At 40.5% G+C, this 19,217-nt stretch overlaps 1 protein-coding gene across 2 annotated transcripts in view; it reads left to right on the plus strand.

Moving 5' to 3' along the window:
* Positions 1–19,217, plus strand: part of nkain4 (sodium/potassium transporting ATPase interacting 4) — a 70,936-nt gene that overhangs the window by 20,670 nt on the left and 31,049 nt on the right. For both annotated transcript variants that reach the window (XM_072696621.1, XM_072696622.1), the window contains exons 2-4: positions 7,087–7,224; positions 9,568–9,648; positions 16,126–16,323. In XM_072696621.1, the coding sequence (XP_072552722.1) occupies positions 7,087–7,224; positions 9,568–9,648; positions 16,126–16,323 (417 nt within the window). The remainder of the gene's footprint in view (positions 1–7,086; positions 7,225–9,567; positions 9,649–16,125; positions 16,324–19,217) is intronic.

Below are 19,217 nucleotides of genomic sequence, written 5' to 3' on the forward strand. Positions count from 1 at the left end.
CTGCATATTTAATATGCTGATATTTTGAGCACAGCCTTGAAGACTTACGTAAGCAGCCTAGGGCGCTCTTGAAACTCACATACACACCAGACACATTTGCATAATTCTGCATCACGTCTGGCTCCATAATCTGTCGGCATCACATCACGAGCAATTTTTCTGTAAATTGCCCGTTACATCTGGCAAGTCCTATTTTGAGTGTCAGACTGGATAGAGTATGGGATGTTTGACGAAGAAGATGCATGGACAAAATACAAATGTGTTGGCACCATTGGTCAAAATTTATTGGTGTGAATAGCTAAGTGAACAGAAGATGAAATGATCTCCAAAAGTCATTGTTAAAGAAGACGAGGTGATGCAAATTTCAAAGTTTGAGAAGTACTTAAGTCTTGTCCCAGCAATCAGCAGCCACATGCCCCCCAAAGCAGCTGCCTATCACTCCTGAGAATAAAAACAATTGATGCCCACAAAGCAGGGGAAAGCTATAGGAAGGCAGCAGTATCCTCAGTCGTAATGTACTTAGGAAATGGCAGTTAGCAGAAATGGTGGAGGTCAAGTTCAGGCCTGGAAGACTTTGAGAGAACTGCTGTTAAGATTGCTAGAAAAGCAAATCAGAGCCCCTCAGGAAAAGCCTTGAGTGGTGGTGCACTATTCTACTGTGCAGCGACACCTGCACAAATATGGCATAAAGAAAATCTTTCCTGTGCCCTCACCCCAAAATGAACGTTTAAACAAGCCTGAAGTCCTGTAGGCTAATTAAAAATAAAAATCTGTTGGCTGTGATAAATGAAGGATAAGCTGGGAGGAGTGCAGAATTTTATGAAAAGAGAACATGTGTCCAAACAAGCAAGAGTGTGGACAGATTGTACTTCCCAGTGGCACAGAGAATGTTTCACTAGCAGAGCTAAGAGTGGATTCAGTTAAACTCCAGCACATTCTGGAAGCAAACATCTTGCTTGCATGATTCTAGACGTGCCTCCAAATCCAAAATGGCCTAACTCAGAAGGTGCAAGTTGAAGGTTTTTCCATGAACATCACAGTCCCACAACCTAAACATCATCGAAAATCTTTAGATAGGTCTCAAAAGAGCAGTGCTGCGAGACAGCCCAAGAATCTCACAAAACTAGAAGCCTTCTGCAAGAATAGGGGATATCTGTCCAAATAAGAACTGAAGGAGTCTTGGCTGCTAAGTTTTTACAAGCTGTGATACTTGCTTAAAGTGGTTTCACTAAGTACTGACATTCAAGGCGGTCAAACGTTTTCTTTAGGCCCTTTTTCTTTAGGCCCTTTTTCTTTTTTTTGTTGTTTTTGTACTTGGAACAGATGTAAATAAATAATAAGAAAAATTAGTCTTGCTTAAATATTAAAGCAATGTCATCTTTTAACTTTAAGAGAAAAGCAAGCGAGATGGATACTATAGACAGATCATCTTCCCTTAGTCTTTGCTCCCGATCCTTTCTCCACATTCTCATGTCTCAATTACCAGGTGATGTATCTGCAGGCCTGCTACACTAAAGAAAAGCCATTTAAACACCCCTTAGAACCGCGTGCGCGCGTACTCACTCACTGACCTTCACCACTTCAACCCCTCTCCACAGCCCTCATGCCTTGACCCACCTCTCCCCTCTGGCTTCTATAAATCAGCCTCCCATGCTGACGCTGTGTTGAATTCTAGCACCTGGCCAATTTCTACAGCCAGTTGGCCCAGTTCCAGTTTTAGCCAATGAGCGCATTTCCCTGAGCTGCCTTTGGCTGTGGAATGATGTTGAACCATTTATGGATCAATTATTGTTCGCTGGCAAGTGTTATCCCATTACATGTTATTATGGCATATCTGATTTTTTTGTATTATTTTTTTCCCTCCTAGCTTCAGTAAGTGGGCCATTAGAGTGTAAGCACTATCGTCAATCAGCGGTCGACTTGTGGGCGATATTTGATAGTTCTCCCCGTAGTCTAAGTGCATGTGGACGCTGGAGTTTCATGCTAAACGCAAGTGTGTTAAGCAGTACATAATGCCGGGGCCATCTCCTATAGTGGTTAGTCAGAATGAGCAATGCAGTAAGACTCTGAAATCTACCTCAAGTCTGTGTGAAGAATACCTACTTTTTTGGGCTTGTTTTTGAGCATGATGCTAAATCAGACAATGCCTTTTCACTTTCCATTATTTTGGCAAGATTATTACCAGTTATTTACCTTTTATTTATTAATAAGAGACTTCATTTTGCAAGGGAATGTAAGGAAATAGCCTAGCAATGAGATTAGCCATTTAGGTATTTCATGGGACCAGTCTAAACAATTGCTAATTTACATGCACACTTTTGCCACCCTTTGGGTGCTTTACCTAAAGAAAAAATCAGTCAGTGGTCTCCAAGTCAAATGGGTATCAGCAAGGGCTGTACATTGACATGAACCTGGTGATGTGTGTCATGGTACAGGTTCTACTATTTAATATATTATATAGAATAGTGTAAGTGAGACAATATATTGCATTTAAAAATGTATTTTGATAATCAACACAGTATTGCAACACATAACATTTGTAAATCTTACAACCCTAACATTGGCAGATTGGCATACTTGGACATACCTGGCATTGGATCAGTGTTTAGGTTTGACTGAGATCTTTTTATATTTATTGTATTTATTGTGAAATGCTACATTTCTTCTACAAATGCATTTTCTTTGCATTTTAAAAATGATAATCCCAGTCTTTATTTCTACATTTTCTAAATGCTTGTATCCACATTGGCAAATATGCACAAAAAATCCCCAAAATCTGTGCATTACTAAAATTCTTATGATATTATATTAAGAACTTCTATTTGTTGTGTTAATTGTGAACTCTTAATCATATCGTTCAGCAAAGCACTATATTTAACACTTCTGGTATGTATTTAATTTGCCACTGTGTTAAATATCACCTACTGATGTTCTTGATTATCTGCTTAAAATCTGTGACACAATTTTCGGCCCAAGCTGGTTTGCTGATGGTGTTTGCCTATTGTTTCGTGTTTTTAAAAACACAACAATCCAAGAACAGGTCAACAATTTTTACTTTTTGTGCAAAAAGACAGGACTTCCAGCAATTAGCCTTATGGATCAGCCTTCCAGAAACCAGTACTAAGCTGCTCATGCTGAGATTAATTGCTGATCTGAAATCAGGAGGGAACTCCTGTCTTTTGCACAAAAAGTGAAAACTCTAAGCCTAGTTATTTGTCAGCCAGGCTCCATGCAAAGGTGACAGTTGGGCTGGTCACGCTGTGTGACTGATTGGGTCGCGAGCACTGGGATTAATCTTCCTAATGACTTTCACAGTGCTTCTTCGACCTGTGTGTGTTTGTACTCTCTAGACCAGGCTTATCTCGAGACTAGTGCTAAAGGTGCCTCTGCAGGCTGGCTGTGTGTTTCTCTCCTGTCCTGGCGTAGCCCCCTCAGATGGCACAATACCACTCCTTCTTTTCTGATACCAACGCTGAAATACTAAGGAACATTGAGTTAAAAAAGCTGCTTTGTTAACTTTTTTTTTTTTATTACAGAAGAAATAAAGAAGAAATAAAGCCCCATTTACACAATAAAACACCTACTTTTCTCTCTTACAATGGCAGATAATGGTAAACCAGTCATTGCACTGCACTGAGAAAAAATGAGGCATTTTAACCAAACCATGTAAACACAGACACCACCATAATTCAGAATTGAGTCAAAAATTGAATTGGTAAAATTGCTAAATCCTAGTATAATGTTCACACATAGCAAGCAAGTCTGTAATTTCAGGCTAGATCTGTTACAGTTTGGGATTGGATTCAGTTTTTTTCCCCCTCTGTCCTCTGGCTCTCTCACTGTCATTATCTCTAAGCAGACATTAGGTCATTCTCTGTGGAGAGGCCCTCGTCACACCTTTTCGACTCCCCAGTCTAATCAAGCTGTAACTGAAGCACAGACTTCATCCTAGTATGCCAAGTCTGCAATGCAGCATGTCCCAAGTGTTTTGACTAGCAGCAGCTCCTTGCCAGAGTGTTGATCTATGCCTGGCTAGTTCTTCTGTTGTGAGGCAGGCAGATAGCAGAAAATGGGAGGAATCATCCGCCAAATGTGGCGTAAAACCATACCGGTTCTTTTAATGGAGGACTCTGCGGGAACTGCATACGGATGTATTAGACACCAAATCCTGTCTGTTAGCACTGATAGTGTGATCCGTTGCCAGAAAGATTTCAGCGTTTTGCTTATGACTTGGTCATAGAACACTGCAGCTTTTAGCCTCCCACAAGCCTAAACAACTGGTTGTCAAAGATAAAACACTTGCATTAGGTTTTATACCACTTCTATTCTATTTCTGGTTATGTTAGCTAGCAGTGACAAACCATGGCCATTAAAGGTAAGGTAAAGACCTGTAATGGTAGGCCATATCTGCCCTGAGAGAGTGAGAGAAAGGGCAGTTATGCTCTCTGGGACTGTTGACCATGGATGGCTGGAATCGAATCGTCAGTCTTCTGATGATGGGGCCAGTTCAGACAGCTGTGCCATTTGGGAGTCCCATATTTAAATCTTAACGTAATTGAACATATAAATACACATAGTGATTTCAGTATTCAAATACTGATACCTCTTTAGTTTAACGGATGGCTAATAACATTTACCACTATAATTCTGCAAACAGTCATTAGTATCTCATGAGTACCTTTTAGCCATGTGAAGTTATTGAACTATATGAACGATAAGATAAGATAAGATAGTCCTTTATTAGTCCCGCAGTGGGGAAATTCCCAGTGTAACAGCAGAAAGGGATAGCAAGACACTCAGTTACAAAAATTTAGATAAATAATTTACACTATATACACAATATAAATAAGAATTAAAAAAGCAATAAACAATATTATTTACGGCAAAAGACTCTTAATTGCACATGGGGGGGGAATTGCACATAGTATTCCCTGAACATGAACATGTGTGTGTAGTTAAGTGTGTGTGTATGTGGTCCGCTGGGAGCAGTGCTGATGGTGGAGTCTGACGGCAGCAGGAAGGAAGGACCTGCGATACCGCTCCTTCACATACTTGGGGTGAAGCAGCCTGTCGCTAAAGGAGCTGCCCAGTGCTGCCAGAGTCTCATGCATGGGGTGGGAGCTGTTCTCCAGCATGGATGCCAGCTTGGCTGTCATCCTCCTGTCTCCCACCACCTGCACTGGGTCTAAGAAGCACCCCAGGACAGAGCCGGCCCTCTTTGTGAGTTTGTCCAGTCTCTTCTTATCTGCCGTCGAGATGCTACTGCCCCAGCAGACCACTCCATAAAAGATGGCAGATGCCACCACTGTGTCGAAGAACGTCCTCAGGAGTGCTCCCTGCACGCCAAAGGACCTCAATCTCCTCAGCAGGTAGAGTCTGCTCTGGCCTTTCTTGTAGAGTGCAGCAGTGTTGACTGACCAGTCCAGTTTGTTGTTCAGATGAACACCCAGGTATTTATAAGAGTCCACACTCTCGATGTTCATACCCTGGATGTTCACTGATGGAGGGGGGTGTCTGCACCTGCGGAAATCCACCACCAGCTCTTTGGTCTTTCTTTGGTCTATTCAGCACCATAGGCTACATAGGCTTGTTTCCATGTGCTACTCCCTTTTCATCATAAAATGCTACAGATACCAGTGTTCTGTTTACAGCTGTATGTATGCATTTACTGTACCACACCTTTGCATGCTCTGGTGAATGGAAGACCTAATGCGCCATTTGATTTAAACATGGCAGTGCCTAGCTGGGAAAACACTGAGCATGGACTTGAGCAGCATATATACGCTTTTCCAGAAATACCTACAGAACTGCTTTATTTTCCTCTTAGAAAATATTCCTAGTTTGTGTGAATAGTCTAGAGTCTTAAGATGCCTCTGGAAGTTAGTAGGTATGTGTAGCTGTCTAGATGTAATCCACTGCTAAACTACTGCTGACCATCACAAGAGTGTATGCTTATGAGAAATTGTTGGCTACTTCGCAAGATATTTTCTCCTCAGTGAACAACGTGCCAACGTTTTGTATTTGATAATGTTCTATTATAATAGTTATCATGCCAAGGCTAGTCAGTAGGGGTGGTTGTAGTTATATATTTAAACCCTGCTCATAAGATACAGATAAGATACAGAAGATCAAAGTAAGCCATCGTAAGTTTAAAGATAACGTTTCATATATTTGATCATTGCTGTCCAGGGACGTTTGTCTTTTTGCATTGAGGGTTCCCCTTCCCCCCCTCCCTCATCCATCATCACCCAGTCAACAGCAATAAGCCTGTCTCACCTTGGCCGTCACACACTCGCTCAGTTCTCATTACACCCCCCACCCCCTCCCCAGTCCCACAGGAGAAGGAGGAGGAGGAGGCACAGTGCCACTTTCAGTACAAAGGGCTGCTATGTTAATCAAGTTCCATGCAAATGCAGTCTTGTTTGATGAAAAGCACGAAATGCTTGATGTACATGTAGCAGCAAGCGTCGCATCAGGGTGCTGATGTGCTGAAAACAGGTGAAATTTTTTTGGGCTGGGTTTTTTGTTCCTGTGCGTCCTTTGTTTAAAAGCATGTCACATTAATAATGTGATGTGTTTGACTACTTGTGCGTCCAAGCCCTACTCCTTTGCTGAAGTAAAAGTGGTTATTTTCATAGTAGTTGATAAGAGCTTACCTTTTACCACCTGCCCTAAACTCAGCAATACAGGTCGGCTCTTATTCATATGCAGAACCTTTGAACTGCTCCTCTTTCTGGTCCTGTCAGCCCTTGTGCATCTTGCAAGAGGATGTTGTGTTGTGCACTGTGCTGAAAAGCATTCAGAAAGGGGGAAGAAAAGAAAAAAGATACCGCACCGGTACATTTTGTACAAACAGCTTACAGTAAACATTATTTACTTAAAGCTACAACAGTGTCCTTAGGGTCCAATTTTGTGCCTTAAATGAAACTGTATTCTCTTTACAAACTACTAGAAAAGCAAAGACTGGGCCTCCGTTGCTAATATTGTGCTACAAATGTTCTTAAATTTTGTTCTTGAAAGAAGTTCTAGGAAGAAATTTGGTCTAAATTGGTCATCACATGTAAATGCTTCTTTTTTATTTCTTAGATGGTGGCTCTTGAAAGGCAGGTGTTTGATTTCCTGGGTTACCAGTGGGCTCCCATCTTGGCCAACTTCTTCCACATCATTGTTGTTATTCTTGGACTTTTCGGCACCATCCAGTACCGTCCGCGCTACATAGTGGTGGTGAGTATCCATTTACATTAAATATTTTTCAAATAAAAGACCTTGTATTATTTAAAACCACATGAAAATATAATTTGCTTGGTTTCTCTCTCTTGCTTTCGACACAGCCAAGTTGTTACTGCACTAATGTAGGCTAAGGACTGAGGTATATTATGAATTAATCATAGTTTTGTATGAGTCATAAGTGTAAAATTACGTGTGTAGTGATATAAGCGGTCCCCTGAAGACGTTAGATGACCCACTTGCCATGGGCTCCTCCTTGCTGCTCTGACTGCACCACCAGTAGTTACACCACTGTTTTTACCACGATAAATGCTAATGTTAGCTATGACCTTTCTGATTCATAACTATCTGCATCCCTGTGCCTTTATAAGAGATTCTGAGTGGATACATTTTTGGAGGAAAGCATCTTTTTTCAATTGTGCAGACCTGCTGGCATTTAGCCGAGTGAAGCGGAGTGTTAATGGTAAGGATTTAAGGAAGAAGGCTTAAGAGTAGCTCTCTGTGGTAATGGAACCTGACACACAACCCTCACCTCAGCCTTCCCAAGCACAAGACTGATCCCTTTTCACCCAACACATTGTTTGGCATTTTAATCTCTAGAATCTGCTGCTAATTACTATTAATTAAATTGTAATTTATTTAATAAGGCTAACCTCAGCTCTTTACTGGGACAAGCCTAATTCCTATGGCACTCCAAAGCCTACTGGATCTTTGCAGCTTTAGCTTTAGTTTAATGAAAATGGGAAGGTTATATTTAGGTATTGCACTCCGATACACATTTTGTTTGGCTTGTAGAACTGTTTGTGATTCTGTTTTTGCAGAATATAAACACTCACATTTAATTTATGATCAATTGTAGCACATAGCTCAAATATGGAAATGCTTTTTAACTATTTAGAATAAAATCTTTTTACATTGGCTTCGATTGAAGGTTTTTTCTTTCTCCTATAACTGTTTTGGAGATCCAAGGTTTTTGCTTGACAGTACCAGAGTTTAGTGAATCTAAACTTCAACCTGTTTTTGGCAGCATTTGAAAATGGCCTGTCCAACTTTACAGATTTTGCATGTTTTTGTGCAAAGCGTGGATGGTTCAATCGATGATGAACAACTGCTGTTAATTTATGGACACTCTACAGCAAAAGTGTAAGCTTTTTAAGTGAATGAGGAAATCTTCATTCTGAGATGGACTAACCTGTGCAAAGACTGAACGCTAGGGCGCGGAACAATAGAGAAGAGAAGAACACCACGAGATTGAGGTGCGATGTGAAGTGACATGCTGCTGGAGAGCAGTGATACTCCTGGGAATCTAGCGAGAGTTTTGCCTTGGCTTGCCAGTATCTCTCTCTTCACCCCTCCTGTCCATTTAGCTGTATATTACTCACCTATAATCATGACTTACTGCTGAATCACAGTGTCTAGAGTTCCGCCTTTCCCAAAAAGACATTAGCTTAATCTTAGGTCATCTTACTGAAAGGTGGAAGTCACTTTGCCTTAGGCTGCACTTTACTGTCATTCGAAACCTAAAACTCTTCGCACTCAGGCACAGCTGTGAATTTATCTGTTCAGTTCAGTAATCACTTGTCATTCTGTTACTATAATGGTTATGGAAATGTCAATGCAGTTTTTATGATCTAATTCTGGTCTCCTTTCTGTGCTCCAATTACAGTGATGAAGACCTGAGTTCAACTTTTTTAATGAAATGAGGAAAAAAATACATAGAGGTCTTCACGAATACCCCTTTGGCATTTTAAAATGTTCTCTGAAAGTTCAAGCTATCTGCCTATCTGAGTTGAGCTTCCACACGGGACAAAAGGTTTTTTAGCGAACATATTTTATGCCCCTCGGTATGAATAAACATTAGGTTACCTATCACTACTAACTAGTTTTCTTTAATGGTTTTTAATGGTTTTTAGGCTTTAAGTCAAGTATCTGCAGAAGGGGTGCAGACATTGAGGAATAACAGTGTTTTGTTCTAGTTTCTGGAATACCTCAGTTCAGCAGGCTTGGCCAGCGTAGATGTCAGCGGAGTTGCGCATTACAAAGAGAAAACCAATTTAAATTAGCATCTGAATGGCCTTTATGGCTATATTGTGAAAGGTGCTGTATGGTCAACAGAAAGACGGAACCAGGCTAGAAGCGTTGTACTGCCTTGTAAATTACTTTTTGTAAAATCATTTTTCCCCTAATAATAAGCCGAAGTATCTGATATCAAGACAAGATCACCCTGATATGAATGGAATGTGGCTGCATAAAGGTCTCTTCAGATGGCGTTCAGTGCTGTAAGATAGAATGTAAGCTATGTGAGAGCATGCCTGTTAAAATGTGTGGTATGTTTTTCAGTATGCTGTGTGGACGGCACTGTGGGTGGCCTGGAACGTCTTCCTCATCTGTTTCTATCTGGAAGTAGGAGGACTTTCTAAGGTAAGATTCTGAAGCGTCAACTCGTGGAGTCCTACACCTAGTACAAACATCGTGCCTCCTCCATCTGCATGATCAGACCGAGTCAGATGCCAAACTAGGGAGATGTTGGATGGCAAATGAGGGAACATTTTTCTGATCTTTGGATTAGCAATCTGTTTTGACTGTGAGATGCATATATTCATAAGTAAAGGTGGGCGAAGTGATTAAAATAGGACTACGCTTCGGCATATATTTTGGAAGTATTTTGGATTTTCAGGCCCATAAGTTAGAGCAAATAAGATGTTGAAAAGAGATACTGGTTATGTCATTTTAGAAAAGTATTTATTAAATAAAGTTGGCATATGACAAGAACGATTGTTATTATTATTATTATATTATATTAATAATAGTAATAATAATAATTATTATTATTATTAATAAAAATAATATATATATATATTTTCCACTTTAAAGTTATGAAAATTCTGCATAAAGTTATTTTACAAATCAGTAGCATTTACACTAGGCTGCAGGTGTGCCTGCATTATATAGCCTATCTGGAATTGTTTAAGCCAGCCAGTCAACAGGCTAACAGGTTTCTCCAGTGGTTTACTGAGGGGGGTTACGGTAAAACTGCGAGACACTGTGACTGTTACAAGCTTCCAGTATTTGTTGGGGCTCATTTTGCAGTAAGTAGATCAATGAACCTAGTGTGGGCAAGCGATAAATTACCACTGATAACTTTGTGTTAATATAACCCTTAGCATGTTATGTATATAAAGAAGGGCTGACCTCTAATCAGCTGCATGTTTACATGCAGTTACTGTACACTGGTAGTTGTTCACAAGCCCTGTGTCTAAATCAGTTTGTGATGCATGAAGTCATTCAGCATTCATAAGTACTGATACCTGTGATTAATGCTGAATATTGAAATTCAATAATTTTATGCCGCCTATTCAACTACTATATCACCATGTCAAATATTGTGATTCAGTTCCATATCTCAAAACAGAAGTTGTCAGAAGTTATCAGCAGTCGTAAGTCAATGAGCCTGTTTGTTATAAAATCTAGACTATAATTGTCTTTTTTTATTTTAAATTTGTAATGTATAAGAATATGCTGGAATACATGGCGTTCGTTGATTGGCTGTGGAAAAACGTACCCATGATCTGTTCGGAAAATGATCTTTTTGGATAAGTATCACAGTGTCAACAGTCAAATGTCCTCACATTGCTCACCCCCTCAAACAAAAAACACAGTTATTTTTTTAGCTTGAACTTAAGAATAACAACACTCATTTGGCCCAGTTTCTGATCATTAGCAGGTTTTACAGAGCTTGAGCTTGTAAATGCTTGTGAGTGTGTGTACAGATGGGTCTGTGGGCATTTTCCAGTGTATTCAGTTCTTTGTGAAGTTCTGAACGTGAATGCTCTGGAATTAAAGCTGACTGAAACGTCAGGTTTTGCTTTTTCATGTGAAAATGAATTCAAGGAAAGGCCCCTCAGGTGTTTTCTCTGAGAAAGAAAAGCTGGTGTTAAGCTTTCCCCTTGCCACTTCATCCCTCTGTCAAACATAAACCAACCACACTCAGCTTTTTACATGTGCTGACAGGTCATGGAAACAAATACAGAGCCCCTGTGTGAAGAATGTGAACTACAGGCTCGCTGTCATTTATGGGCATGTGTGTGTGTGTGTGTGTGTGTGTGTGTGTGTGTGTGTGTGTGTGTGTGTGTGTTAATGTGACTGCTTTTCATCTTAAAACTAAGACTCTTCAGTCATGCCCCTAGTTGCACTGAACCTAATATGCTGATTTATAAAGCAATTGAATAATGACCATTGTCCGGGAACTGGATCAAATCATTAAAAAAGGACATCGAGATCTATGCCTCTCCAATCCATTTGGCTGCTGCCATTTTTCCTTAGAATTTTTGATATATAAATCTATAGTTTTGTATTCTCATATTGGAAAACATTGCGATGTCTGAACACTGCGCTCCACCAGTGGACAGTGTAAATCATGAGCTGCTGCATCTGTAACTCCACATGAGTTTATGATGAAATAGAGAGGATTTTCCCTTGTTAAATGCTGTTGGGTCAGAAACGTTCCAAATGTCTATGCTTCCGTCAGTGGCCATGGTGACTTAGGAAGCAGAACGATTTCTGATTGGCTTTGTCTTATCCTGCCCACTCCTCACTAAGCCCCGCCTCCGCATGCTTGTTATTTACATTATATCATGTCTATTTCTAATATGTTGCGAAGGTGAGAATGTATGACTATGCTCTTGAAGCATTTAAATGTTTGTGATTCCAGACACTTACTCTACACCTGTCTGCTCTCCATTGCTGTCAAAGTTTCAGGGGAACCCAAAATCTTCGCACACAGCTGATTTAAAAGAAGCAGAAGAAGGTCTTCATGCTCCTAGGAATCATTTGCACTCGCAGTAGTCAGACGCCAATCAGCTTGAGTTAATTGCAGCATGGCATGTTCCTAACTTGCTACCGGTTTGCATCTTAAGGTTCCTGGGTGGAACTCACCTTTTGTAAAATTTGGTTCTGCATTATGTTCATCAATCTTCACACATAAGCTACTTTATAATCTCCATTTGATTGCGTGCAAACACACATACCGTTTTATTGCACACCTGATAGTTACTGATTTCATTTACTTTCAAGATGTGAAATATTGCTTGGCTGCTGAGCACTCCTGTATTCCCTATATCAATAAATATGACTAGAATATTGCTTATATTTTAACACTAGACGTGAGGACGTGTGAGGAGTATTGCTTTTAACCAAATATGACATTTTATTGTAATTGGCAGTAGTGGCTATTATTAGTATTGGTAGCAGCCATTACATTTGTGAGATTATTCGAAGAGCTTTTTTCAAATTGACATTTAAACAATGTGCATCAGTCAAACAGTTAACACAGTTAGAGACGTAGTAAATTTTCCCTCATTATTGTACTCTACTTACTTCTCTATCTTTCTCTTGTCTCTGATTTTTTTATTATCTTGCTTTCATCTCCCGCCCCTTCTGCTTTCTTTCTCTCTCCTATTCAGTGTTCTGCCTATTTTGCATTTACCATACCCCCACACCTCCCACCCAACACACTGTCACTCTTCAGATCCCCTACCCCCACACTGTTCTATACACACACACACACACGTTTTCCTATATTAGTGAGGACCGCTGCTGGCTTTGTATTATTGTGGCTAAGTAATGCTACTAACCCTAAGCTTAACCCTAACCTAAACCTAATCCAAGCCTTAAGCATACATCTTAACCCTAAGATTAACTCTACTGGCTCTATTCTTAGTTGAACTCTAACTCTACTCTTAATTAACCTAAATCCTTATTGCCTTTATTCTAACTCTAACTCTGACCTCAACCCTAATCCGAATTCTAACCTAAACTCTACCAATTCTAACCCTAACCTCAACCACACTAACCAGAAACCTAAACCTAACCATACTAACTCTATTAACTAAATCTGAATCCTAACCTTAGCCTAATATGAATTTAATAACCAAAAACTGATATTTCTGATTTATAATAATAGTAATAATAATAATAATATTACTTCAAAAAAATAAAACTTCAAAGGATCGATTTTGTTCAATTTCTTACTTTACGTTTATTGTTTCAGACATTGTAGGTTAGTCCTGTTTTTCCTACAGTGCCAGGGCGTTCTTATGTCCAGTAAATATATGAAAGGGCACACACACACACACACACACATTTAAATATACTCACACCCCCTCTTCAATCTGAACTGAGTCAATTGTGCTTAAGTGCATATTAATGAATATTCATTACATGAAATAACCTGCTGTGTAGAGTGCATCTGCTTTGGGTGGTGTTTGTTGGTGTGTCTGTGCATTTGATTGTCTGCCTGTGTGTGTATACCTTCATGTATTTGGTGTGTGTGTGTGTGTGTGTGTGTGTGTGTGTGTGTGTGTGTGTGTGTGTGTGTGTGTGTGTGTGTGTGACTTTATGCTTATGAGCTGGTGCAACAGCAGTAACCCCCTCCTCCTTTTTGGGCCTGTGTGTGCGTAAGCGCGTGGGGAGTGTGGGTGTGTATGCGTGTCTTCCATTAGCTGTCTCTCTCCCTGCTCTCCATATGTAGTTGTGTGAGCAGTGTGTGTTTGTCCATCTGTTGGATTAATGCTTCAGTCTGGCCCCTGCCAGCTGCTCTCTCTCTACACCCCACCGCTCAGCCATGCTACCTTCACCCCTAAAAATGACACAGCTCTACCAGAACTCCTCTAAATGGCACTCTATAATCCAGCATGAGCTTCCAGAAACCCCTGCTATAGTAATGTTCACTCTGACCCTTCAAATGGCAGGAAATAATCCCGTCTCCCACAAGCCTTCGTAACCTATGACTCATTTCATGACAACACATGTCAAAAGAAGTAGGTCCGAATAATCACTAAGACCAATCTGAGGCCCACCCACTCTTCACTCTTCATGCTTATAGATGTTGAGCAAGCTTTAAAGACTTATAGCAAGAAGCCTCAGTCTAATGGGAAATCATAGCATGGCGCTGGACGCTTTTTTTTCTTTTCAAATGATATAATCAAGATACGCTTAGCCTATGCAATATGACATTACGCTGTATATTTCTAGTTCAAAATGTTGGTTCAACAGCAGTCAGGTACAAATTTTCAACATTGATAGTGTTTACCGGGGAGTGAATGCTAGCATGTGCTTCTTTTGCCTAACTCCAGCTGCCTTTTCTGAATTACTACAGATGCACTCTGTATGTTATTGAAATGTTTAACACATTTGAAGATCACCTGCATCCCGGACGAGCCCCCAGTTCTGTTATGTCCCAGTTTAAGAGCAGGTCATAATAGAAAATAAGAGTAGGCTCTCTTCCCAGACCCTCTGCCAGACCAAACACTGGCGACTGTATAATTGCATGGAGTTTGTTAGTTATTATAGAAAATGGTTTCTTCATGGGCGCCAAAATAACCAAGAAAATGACTGCAGCACAAACAAACTACCTAAATCTGAAACAAAAGAAACCAAAAGACACAAAAACTAAACTAAAGTCCGAATAAGAAACATGGGAAAATGGTAGACAAAACAAAAAGGCACTCATCCCTATTGTCTTTTACACCAAAAACTTGGGAGTTAGGCAAAGTATAACATCAAGCTAATAGAGCAAGAACATGTGGAGGATGCTAGGATGCTCTTCCAGGTCATCACTGGCAGAGAGACCAATCTCACTGTCTATTACAACTGGGTCGTAATAAAATTGGGGGCAGCGCAGCACTGTGCAACTCCCAGTGAACTTTCTGCTGATCAAGCAGATGTTTTCAAAACCTTCAAAATGTCAAGTGCACAACAAACAAAACCAGTATCTGCCCAAAAAAGCATATTTTTAAAATATTCATATAAGATAAAACAGTGCTCTGATTTGTAGGTATTTTACCAAGTTAAAGGATTTTTGACATTGCACTGTAAATATATTCAATCCATTAACATTAGATATAAAAGAACATATTGTGTGCAGAGTGTACTCTCTCTCTCTCTCTTTCTCTCATGCACAGGCACTCTTTCTTTCTCTCTTAATTGATTGAGGTGTTTTGGTTAGGTGGTCCGCTCATGCGCGGTTGCAGGCTGTGGCTGTCCGTCACACAACACAGTCATGATTAAGTATGCCATCAGACGAGACAGGCTGTATCGACCTCCTCCCTGAACCCACATGCACACGATCCATACTGCTTAGTTAGGCTTGTTCTGCAGTGACGTTTATTTATGTATGTGTTTGTTTATTACTGTGTGTTTTTTGCAGGTTGGTTCCAGTAAAACATTTCTCAAAGATATTATTAAATGATCTATGTTTGCATGTGTGATTATGAGGACCACAGACAGCACTGTTCTAGATAGAAGCTGGTAGTGTTTTTTTTTTTTTTTTTTTTTTTTTTTTATCATATAGACTCCATAACATTCTGCCAGCAATACAAATTACTATAATGTACTATAATGGAGCCAAGCCTCACATAGACTTCTGTATTGTCTCTACTTGCTTGATTAAAATGGATGGATTCTGCTATAGCATGTCTGTACGTACTAGGCATATTTCTGCAAGCTCAGGACAAAACAAAATATCTTTTGAGATAGAATTGACACTTTTTGCGGCACTCCAGGTCAATTATTGTCTGCATTTTCATAATACAGCATACAAATCTCTCTCAACTGCGTTGGCACAGGAAATGGGAAATGGGAGAACATGTTAATTGGCAGGGCAACTTAACAGAATTCTACTTGTACTGTTTGCAATTATATTTCTTTTTAGTGAAAGTGGAAATGTGTGAATGTGTGTGTGTGTGAATAATGGAACATGATCTTTGTCAGTGCAATAGCATCTGTTAAATTATGCATGTCTTGCATTACGGTGTGCTAGCGTTGCGTTGCTTCTCTGGATGATGGATAACATATAGATGATTCTGATGGTGATAACCATTCCTCTTTCTCTTCCTATAGGACAGTGACCTCTTGACCTTTAACATCTCTGCGCACCACTCGTGGTGGAGTGAACATGGCCCAGGGTGTGTCCGACGTGAGATGCCTCCTAGTGGAATGCGAAGCGGAGAGACACACTCCTATGTCTCTGTGATGGGCTGCCTGCTGGAGTATCAGTATATCGAAGTCCTTCACAGCGGCTTTCAGATCCTCCTTTCTGTGAGTGAAAAGTCTTGAGCATCACCCCCTATTAAATATGTGTGAAAAGGCAGAGATCCAAGTGTCCTAAACATGAATATTAGGGCTGAACGATATTGAGGAAAATGTGTTCCAAAAGTTATTGTAGCAGAGTTTGATGTAAATAAACCAGATAAACTATTCCTGACTAAGAGAGCCAATCTACTAATCCCTGTTCATGTGAACTCCCCCCTTCACTAGCAATGCCCCAAACACTAGAAGGGTAAAGACTATCACAGGTCTCCTCCAACACCTGTAAAACCAGCCATCGTCTTTTATCGAGCTGCTACTAATGCATCATTGCTAGGTAGCCAGCGCGCTCCTAGACTTGTGCAGCTTTCCAGCCTCGGACCAGTCTGAGCACCTGAATTGTGGTGTGTTAGTGCGTTGCACTAGTATCAGTGGCTCAAACACAGCAGTGCATTCAAGGAAAACGTGTCAAAAAAGCTGCTGTTCGTTTTCATATTTCAGCCTTCTGCAGTATCGGTACATATAGTGCCGCCCTATCTCTGTACGTTACATAAACATTGTACAGGGACAGAAACTGCTATTCACAGGCATAGTTTCATGTCTAGTGTCCACTAAGTGAACAACATCTGATCTAATTTAGGGGGAAAACACTTGGCACGACATGTGCCACAAACAACCTATGCATTAGCTTTACAAAACATGCAACATGAATAGCAGGCTGTGGGGGTGTGTCACTAAAATAGTGTTTATTTTAGATACCTTGCATTATATGTATGCTCTAACTATAGGTAGTAGTGGTTTGATGATGAAGTGGTATTTTTACTGTGACAGCCACATGATTATATGGTGCTAGGTATAGATATAGCAGCAGAGACGGGGGTTGCACTCTGTCATTTAGGCTGAAAAGGCCTCCTGAGTAGAGACTTGTGCGTTTTTGCCAGGCTAATTTACTGCATTATCTAATCTAATCTGTTCAAAAAACAGAAGACACATCATCTACAATAGCTGATGTTGGTGTAGAAGACACTGCTGTTACAGATGGAATTGATTACGACTGTGTACTACTAATCATAAATAAGATGAGACTTAACAAGACTAAGCACCTTCATCTTCATCACAATGCATTGCCACAGAATCCAACCTCTGCATTCAATTCATCTTTGGAAATGAACACTGGGGCTGATTTACACCAACACACACCCAGAGTGGTTGGATGTCAACTCCGCTCCCAGGAAGCAATTCAGGGTTAGGTGCCGTATACAGAGAAGACCACATCGGGCTGCTCCCAAGACGGCCAAATAGATATTAGTTACATAAGTAGCCTAAATGGATATTAGTAACATGAACCCCTAAAAAAACGAAACCTTTCAGCACCTACCTCCCCACATACTGACCCTAGGTTCTGTGGGCCTCTGCAGAAATCGAGATTCATCAGACTAGGCATTGTCTGTCCAGTCTGTTCAGTTTTCTTTGCTCACTGCAGCCTCAGCTTTCTGTCCTCGGCTGACAGAAGTGGAACCCAACATGATTTGTCTGCTTTTGAAGCCCATCTGCCTCAAGGTTGGATGTGTTATGTGTTCTAAGATGTGTTTCTGCTCACCACACTTATAGGCATAGGTGGCTATCTTCTATCATAGTGGCTATCTGAGTTACTGTAGCTTCAGTGTCAGCTCCAACCATCCACAGGGTGAATTTCTTTATTATTCTTTTCTGAGTAAACTCTAGAGACTGTTGTGCTGAAACCTTAGCATAGCAGATCAGCAGTTCTAGAAATACCAGAGATACAGTTTTCAAAGATTTTGGTACTCCCATGAATAAGTAGATGTACAGGTTTACCTAATGAATCACCTGACGAGTGTATGGCTAAGCTAAGATCAACATAACTCCTCTTCATGCTTGTTTTACAGCTCTTGTTTGCCTCTTTGTCTGGCAGCGACAGGAGGGGTAGTGTAACACAGAAGCGGAGAGTTACGTGTTTAAGGCAGTAAAGCTGTTCTCGGAGCACTCAGACAAGTGCCGGAAGGTTCTCGAGGGCGATCATTATCCTCTCCCACCCCAACAATGAGAGACCCACTCCAGGGAGAGAGCTGAGTAACTTAGCCTTCTGCAGCTCAAGGATGTGGGAGAAAGACACACACACACATACAGATACACGCATACCTCAGTCAAGTTCCTACAGGGCCCTCTCCCCAAAAAAAAAAAAAAGAATTAGATTAGTCACCAGATACAGTAGGTAGGCATCGCACACCACTGTGCAAGCAGCAATGAATTGACCCTGACGCACACAGTCTCTTTTCTTTCTCTCTCCATTTCTCTCTCGCTCACTCACTCCTTTCTCCTCTACTGATGATCCCCTGTGGTATCCCGCCCTCCAGCAGTAATCTCCAGTGCTCCATGGGAAACGTTTTCAATAAAGTGGAGGAATTGGCTCAGTGTCGACACAGCCGGCCAGTTTCCTACAATTCCCTGCTACTTTCCCCTCGGCCTTGGAAGGTAGTGCTCTGGTTTGCACCAGGCAAATATTTGGATTTCATATTTTACACAGACAAATGTACTGTACAATGGGTGTGTGTACTCACTGCCTCTAGTTCACTAGTGTGTGTGTGTGTGTTCACTACTACAGATGGGTTAAATACGGAGGACACATTTCGCTGTACATAGTACAGTGACAAATATGTGCACCTTTACCTTTACAGTACTCTTAAAAAAGGGGATCATTTTTTCTAAAGTAGATGTGGGTGTGAAGAATTTGAAATTGGAAAAGAACCTTTACATTGACTTCTTTAAAAAAAAATTATAGAATTTTTACAAATGTTTTTTTCTGTAGCGTCTCTAGCACCTTCTGTTTAAGAGTTTATTGCTTTAAAGTTCTGGCACAGTAAAGGAATGGTTGTCTGCTCTTCCAT

The sequence above is a fragment of the Salminus brasiliensis genome, chromosome 14 (assembly GCF_030463535.1).
Source record: "Salminus brasiliensis chromosome 14, fSalBra1.hap2, whole genome shotgun sequence".
NCBI lineage: Eukaryota > Metazoa > Chordata > Actinopteri > Characiformes > Bryconidae > Salminus > Salminus brasiliensis.